The 8,146-nt window shown below is 35.9% G+C and overlaps 1 protein-coding gene across 1 annotated transcript; it reads left to right on the forward strand.

The window, feature by feature from the left end:
* Positions 1 to 7,196: 7,196 nt before the first annotated feature.
* Positions 7,197 to 8,138, forward strand: LOC124233397 (olfactory receptor 51F2; the record flags this gene model as incomplete). Its single annotated transcript, XM_046650524.1, has 1 exon — positions 7,197 to 8,138. A coding segment is annotated over exon 1 (912 nt), but the record flags the coding sequence as incomplete, so codon positions are not given.
* Positions 8,139 to 8,146: the final 8 nt, after the last annotated feature.

Below are 8,146 nucleotides of genomic sequence, written 5' to 3' on the forward strand. Positions count from 1 at the left end.
GGATAAAGAGTAGGGCCTGATGCTTTAAAAGAGGGAAAAGATGACCTGCAAAGGAAAGCCAATTAGTTTAGTTTTCGTCTACACAGGCCTAGTAATGACTAGGTGAGATTTGTTTAAAAGTTTCAACAAGACAAGTTCTACTCAAAAGGTTTTAAAACTATATAGTTACATATTCTCTACAAACCCAGTGAAACAGGTATCAATCACCTCATTTTGCAGGTAGGAGAACCAAAGGCACAGAGAGGTTAAGGTTTTACAGTGTAGACATATAGAACCAGAATTTGATCTCTTATTCACTGTATTAAACTGAACCCTAAACTGTTCAGAGAAGGTTATTTAAAGCCTAACAATTCTATATACAGCCAATTAACAATACATTTTAAGAATAGAAAGGAGATTTTAGACAGGTAGAAACAAGGAAAATTTATTATTTATACCTCACATCCATTTTTTTCTGAATAAAACTAGATTATGTGCTAGAGCAAAATGAAACAAATATTCAGCAAAGTTCAACAATTATTAACCAAGTAGGAATGGACATTACTCAGGAGCACCAGGTAATGTAATTTCAGGAAAATAATCATTCAACATGCCCCCAAAATGCAAAATATATGAAAGGCTTGCACAAAATATGGCCTCAAAGCAGAAGTAGTTTCAGAAATTCAGAACTCAGGCTCCAGCTCAGACTTAATGAATCAGAATTTTCATTTTAACAAGATCTTAAGGATATTTGTATACTCATTAAACTCTGCAAACATTTAATTACTGTTATGAATACATAGCAGTATGTCATGAGTGAGATGATGAAGAAACCTTGTCTTTGTCCTGCTAGCAGGCAAAATGAAAGAAAATTTGAGTTCCAGAGAAAATAGGAAGTTGTCCCAGAAAATCATGGTCCAATATAAATTAAACAGAAATTTGACATACATATGGGCAATTGAATCAGTGTAAAAGGAAGCAGTCAATTTTACTTTAAGGAATGAATGCCTCCTTTTATAGAGATATGCATTTAGTGATATAGAATAGGTGATTCCTTTTCCTGGTCACACCATGTGTTCAAGATTCTGTGTAGAATAATTTTTATTTAATCATATTTCCATCGAACTTTATTTGCTTTAAAGTTCAAACAACGGAAACATGAATATGTAATACTTAATCATAGCTGCAAGGCCATATGTACATTTATTTATCTTATTCAGGGTAATATTATGCTCTAGGTGACTATTGTTGAGGGTAGAAAAAGAAGAGAAGGGAAGTATAAGGACATTTCTTGCCTGCACCCTATTTAGCATTGAATAGAATATAAAATTAATCAAGAAAAAAAAGAGAATGTTTATATTTATTGAAAAATATTATAAAGATAATAAAATAATTAAAAGGGAGATGGTAAACATATCATTTAGACCTGATTTATTCTAGTGTGGTAAGTCTCCTGGGAATTTCTAGTCCTCCCACCTTGGATCACACTGCTCATGTGATTGTACTATGTCCAAGCCCTAAGGGTCTCTGGCAGCAGGGCTGAGTTACATGCTGGGCTCCTTATAGAAGGCAAGGTCCGGGAGCCACCTACATATACACTTGGCTGGGCAGAGAGTGGAAAGAGCAGCTCTCCCTCTGTAGGGAGCCAGGTAAGAGGTTAGGACCAGAAAGAGCAGACCAAGAACAGGGACTGTTGAGAGCTAACCTGGATGCCAAGGGATAGAGCCTGGGAGGACAAGGGGTGGGGAGGCAGGTACTTAGAGGCAAAGGACAGTAAATCAGAGGGGAAAGAGTAGAGATATTGGGAAGAGGGGTTCAGAGTGACAGGCTGAAGCTGAAGGTGGTGGGAATTGTGAGAAATCGTCGAGAAGTTTGTAAAGAAACGTTTCTTTCCAGGAGAAGATATTAAAATCAGTCATGTCAAGGAAATGGAACAAATTGTTGTGATTCTGTGTGGCTCAAATTTGACACTGATTGTATATTTTACTGTTGCTTCAGTCAGCTTTTAAATTTGACAGATTTCTGTATCCCCATTTGCTAGAAATTCAGATCTTTGAGTTTCTTCACTTGGCATCAGATCAACCTTTTTATAGGATCCTTGGTAGTCTGAGCTTTCTAATAGCTCTCAATAGAGATCATTTGTCTTTAGAAAGAAGTGCTTCAACAAACACATCTTGGCACTTGACCATTACAGAACCAGCAGGAAAGAGACAGACCAGGTATATTTTTAAAGTCCAAGGTTTACAAATGAAGAATCTTAGGAAAGATTTATCAACGTCCTGCCTCCTGCCAATGTTGGAGCAGGGACTTCTACTTTCATCTTTATTATTTTCCTGGGCCAGAGAATTACATTCCAATGTCCACCATTTCCTTCATGACCCAAACCCCGGGACACAGAAATCTATTTAGTGTTATTGCCCCTTTCCCAACTCCCTCTCCCTCTATCACACTACAGACCATCACCAAAGAAGCAGCAGGCACATAATCTAGTTTAGGGCCGTTGCAGCAGCATTCTTTGGTCTTGGCCTTCTAATGTATATATACAGTGCTGCCCTTTGTAGTTTACACATGTCTTTTGCAATCAGTTGTATTTAAGTTTGATGCAGGCAGTGTTCTGTATCAATATTTTACTTAATGGCTTTAATTTCATCTTATTTAAGAAAGCACTCCCTAAAAAAGTCACAAATGTATTTCACTTATTTATTCTAATATTACTATAGCTTTTTTTGCCTTGAAATTCTTAATGCAAATACAGAGATGTGTAAAATAGGGTCCTTTTTATATTTTTACAAATCATCAGTCAACTGACCAAACATCATTTATCACATATCAGTTCTTTTTCTAGTGATATAAGATTCCGTTGCCATCATATTCTTTAACATCATTTATACATTTTTTAAAAATAGTATTATCTTCTCAGGATATATATTTTTAAACATTATCTATTACATTTTGTTAATTACAATAGCTTTATATTACATTTTGACATATCACTTTGACTAATCACTGTCATTTTCAATATTATAGTAAACAGATTTGCACATTTATAGTACCTAATACATTTTAGGATCCATCTGTCACTATCCATTAAAAACTAATGTGTGTTATTGATTGATAAGGCTTTGAATTTAGGAGTGTTAACGGGAGAATTCACATCTTTTCACTATTGAATATTCATTCCTATCTTCAGGAAAGGATTAAAGGACTTTCTCTATGTTCTTCAGTAAATTTTCACAGACCATCCCTAACTTGCCAAATGCAAACTTTTATTATATTAATATATTGTATAGTTTTGTGTCTATTGTAAATAAGTCCTTATTTTTATAAAATTTCTTCAGTGGTTATTTTCTGTGAACAGGAAAAGCCATTAATTTGTGATCTTGGTCTTTTATTTGGTCACTTTGGTAGATTGTATTAATAGAGTTTCCAGTCTGTTCTTTTGGATTTTTAGGTTAAAAAACCAACTAAATCCTAAATGAAGACAGTGTTATTTCTTTCCAAAGGTAACAGTATCTGCTTTTATTTCCTTGTCTTTTTTCATTTTCTAAGACTCTGTTCTATGAAATGTTGAATAGTAGTTGTGTTAGCAGATGTCCTTATTTCATCAACAATTTCAATAGAAATGCTTTTAATAGGTCACCAGTGAATATGTTTGCTCCAGGTTTCTGAAAGATACCTTTCATTTGGGAATTTATTTTCTTCCTAAATTTTAAAAATTTTGTCATGAATTGCCATTCAATTTTCTGATTTTTTCCTCATTGCTTGAAAAAAATCATGCTTTGCCTCCTTTAATCTGTTACTGTATTCATACCATTGATAGATTTCTTATGCTGAATGACTTTTTCATTTATAAGACACGGTCTACTGTATCAAAATACAATATTCTTTAAGAGCACAGTTGCATCTGGCTTGCTAAAAGTTATTTACAATGTTTGTTTATCTCATCACAAATTATTAGATGAATAACTTTTCATCTTCTTTTTTCCTCTGGTTACAAAACTCATGCTCATTTGTTTGAGAGACATATGTACTCTCTGAAATCTTTTCCCAGTCTTACTGAGGTTTAACTGACATGCATCACTGTGGAAGTTTTAGGTGTACCTTCTGTCTTTTTATATGCTCTAGAATAGGACTGCTCAACATCAGTTCTCCTGACATTTTGGGCTGGATAATTCTTTTTTGTCTTTTGCATTTTTGGACTTATGCCTTCTGGCATCCACCTACTAGATGCCAATAGTACTCGCTCCCCAATTGTGACACCACAACTGCCTCCAGGCATTGCCAATTGTCCCTGGGGGGCAAAATTCCCTCTCTTCTGCTCTATTAAAATTCATAAAATGTAAAAATACTTCAGTTTTTTTCACTTTTTTTGATTCTTGGTGGAGTTTTTCCTGTCACTGACATTTCTTCTCTGCTGGATTTGATTTGTTGGGCTAGTTTGGTGACTGGCGCTATCCTAAAAAATTATTCATTTTATATCTGTTGCCAAATATAGTGTTGTACATACTATTCCAATCTATTTAAAGTTTTATTTATCTAGCTATATTTTTGTTTTCTTTCTTACTTCTCATGCAATTAATCATGCTTTGTCTATGATTTTCTTGGCCACTTTTGAAAAAAGTTTACGTATTTTCTTTTTAAATAATTAGGTTTGGGTGTATTGTTAACTCATTCATTTCTGCTTTTTGTCTGTGTTAATTGCTTTTTTTGACATTTATTCAAATATTTTCATAGTATCTTATATTAGAAACATAAACAAAATATTCTAGCTCCTTGTTTTCTAATAAATGCATATTCTTCAGGCTGTACATTGCACTCCAATGTCTTGCCCCACAGGTTTTGGTACATGCATTTCTCAATTTATTCACTTCAAAAGATTCTTTTTCTCAATTATATTTTTATGACATAGAGAAGATGCTTAATAAATGGATGGGGCTATTGCTTTGGACCCTTGTTATTATATATCTATAATAAATGATTACTATTTTTAGGTTAATTTAATAGTCCAGATTATGCACTATGAATATCTGAAAGAGATTATTTTGTTGTTTAAATAAAGAGGTGGTGGAAGTAAAAAGAGATATAGTAGAGGCTGAAGAGAAAACACTTGGTAATTGGGAGTGGTAGTTATTTGAAAGATAAAAGACTACAGTGTAATTCTCAGAGTTCTGATTTAGATAACTGGTTAATTTTTTTTTGTGAAAATTATAAGATTTATACAGAATATTTAGGAGTAAGAACAATTATAGAGAAAAATGATCAATTTGATTTTGAACATGCTAAATTTGATATACTGATTAGAAATCCAAATGGCAATGTCCAGCAGGAAGTTCTATCTTTGGGAACCAGGAAACTAGAGTTGGCTTTCAGATATTTATTTAAAATTTCTGTTTAAATAAGTGAAAGATGAAGCTGCAAAAATTGGTACAATAATCTTTTAGACATGAGAATGGGCAAAGAGCGGATTCGTGAAGAATACCATAGCTAAGGTTCTCGGTGCAAAAAAAAGTCAGAGAAAAAAATTGCTCAGTGGTGGGAGAAAAATATTAGAGCCTAATGCCATCCAATACATGGGGAGAGAAGATTTCCAGGAAGAAAGTATCATCAGCATAATACGTAAGTGGTGGATAAATAAGATGTTACTAAAGGAGTCAATTGAATTTGGCAGTTCTATTTTGGTGCTATTTTCCATAGTAGGTGTATCCTTGACATCTGATTTTCTGGATCCTTTGTACACAGAGACTATTAATGATGAGATAGATTCCTTTCCTGAGAAGCCTAAAGAACTTTATATCTGCAGAATTTATATGGAATTCACATCTGAAACTTAGGACTCCACTCCAAAGATGCCACATTGACCATAATGTGTCTCTGTAAGCACACATCTGAGAAACTTTTGTCAGGGATGTTCATCAGACTTGTTTGGAGATTTGTTCTATGCATTCCTCAGCCTTATCGAATGAAGATATCGGGGTCATATTTGCAGGTTTCAACTCTAGCTCTTCTACTGCCTCACTGCATAATTTGGGGCAAATTAATCACTTTAAACATGTTTCCACATGAATATATTAGGAATAACAATTTTTTATTCTTGATTGGATAGTCATGATTAATGGATGAGATTATGAGTATGAAGATCATTGCATCTGGCACATGGTATGTGTTCAAGAAATGTTGGCTGTTACGGTTCCTTGTGTTTTAGCAGTAGCCTCTGTGACAATTTATCAAAATGTAATGCTTACTGCTCTGTGTTACAATAATGGCAAGATTTGTCTTTCTGCCTGCCTTCTCCCTCCCTCCCTCCCTTCCTTCCTTCCTTGCTTCCTTTCATCCTTCCTTCTGTCCTTCCTTTTTTCCCTCCTTTCTCCCTTCCTGCTGTCTTTCTTTTCTTCCTTCCTTCCTACCTTCTTTCCTTCCTTCCTTCCTTCCTCACTCCCTCCTTCCCTCCCTCCCTCCCTCTTCACTCTCTCCCAATTTCTCTCTTTATTTCTTTTCTCCATCTTTGTTATATAATATATGGTTTCCCTCAACAATTAGACAGTCCTTTATAAAGACAATCTTGCGTGATTATTTAATTTTGAGTCTTAGTTTCCTCAAATGCAAAGCACATAGAGACCTATGTACCTCCTAGCATTGGTGTATGGAAACAATTACATAATGCTATAAATGTCAATAAGACAGGCAACTCTCAACAAATGGGAGTGATACCTATTTCTTGTAGGGTGGTTCTTTAGACCACCTTGTCATCACATATATAAACAGTACACTTGTGTGTCTTGAGGATGTCTTTGGTATCCTGGATATATCCCGGGAAAACCTAATAATGTCCATATTTCAAATGTGACTTGATTTTTCAGGGCTTTATTCTGGGATCAAAAATTTATTTCCAAAATTAGTAAAATCCAGATTTCTCATCATATTGTTTAGGTATTATATTGGGGACTCTATAGTCAAAGATGATTTAATTGTGATGTTTGTCGTCACCAAAGATATTACAGATCTAGGAAAAATTTAACGTGGAATTAATCAGGGAATTCTCTCTTCTCAAGAAATGAGAAATGTTGAGAGGTGGAGAAAAGAAGCTTGCAGCTCTAGAAAATTCAGAAAATACTAAAGTTCTTGGAGATTCAGCAATAGTAATACAGTGTATCTCAGGGTGCCAGAAAGATATTCTCAGTGATAAGCTATGTATTCAGTGTCTGTCGTATTTAATTATTCACATATCTCTTTCTTCTCAGTCCCTCATTATGTTGGTCCTCAATAACACCAATGCCCAGCCTCTGACCTTCCTCTTGACGGGTATCCAAGGCCTGAAAGAAGCCTTGGTCTGGATCTCCATCCCTTTATGTCTTCTGTATATTATCGCACTCTCTGGGAACAGCATGATCCTGTTTGTGATTCTCCGTGAGCAGAGCCTCCATGAGCCCATGTATTATTTTCTTTCTATGCTTTCAGCCACAGATCTGAGCTTGTCTCTGTGCACACTTTCCACTACCCTTGGGGTCTTCTGGTTTGAAGCCCGAGAGATCACCTTAAATGCCTGCATTGCCCAAATGTTCTTTCTCCATGGATTTACTTTCATGGAGTCTGGGGTTCTCCTGGCCATGGCCTTTGATCGTTTTGTGGCTATTTGTGACCCACTGAGATACACCACCATCCTCACCAGTGCCAGGATCGCCCAGATTGGGGTGAGCATGTTGATAAGGGATGTTGCTGTGATGTTACCAGTTGTGCTCTTTGTCAAGAGGCTATCCTTCTGCAGGTCTATGGTCCTTTCACATTCTTACTGCTACCACGTTGACCTCATTCAACTCTCATGCACAGACAACAGAATCAACAGCATCCTTGGTCTGATTGCACTCTTCTCTACGACAGGGTTTGACTGCCCTTGCATCTTGCTCTCCTATGTCCTGATCATCCGCTCTGTGCTCAGCATTGCTTCTTCAGAGGGGCGGCAGAAGGCCTTCAACACTTGCATATCTCACGTCAGTGCTGTTGCCATCTTCTACATCCCTCTCATCAGCTTGTCTCTTGTCCATCGCTACGGCCATTCAGCACCTCCATTTGTCCACACCATCATGGCCAACGTCTTCCTGCTCATCCCTCCTGTACTCAACCCTATCATCTACAGTGTGAAGACTAAGCAAATTCGAAAGGCTATTGTCAA

This window comes from Equus quagga, unplaced genomic scaffold, assembly GCF_021613505.1.
Source record: "Equus quagga isolate Etosha38 unplaced genomic scaffold, UCLA_HA_Equagga_1.0 201315_RagTag, whole genome shotgun sequence".
In the NCBI taxonomy this organism is placed as follows: domain Eukaryota; kingdom Metazoa; phylum Chordata; class Mammalia; order Perissodactyla; family Equidae; genus Equus; species Equus quagga.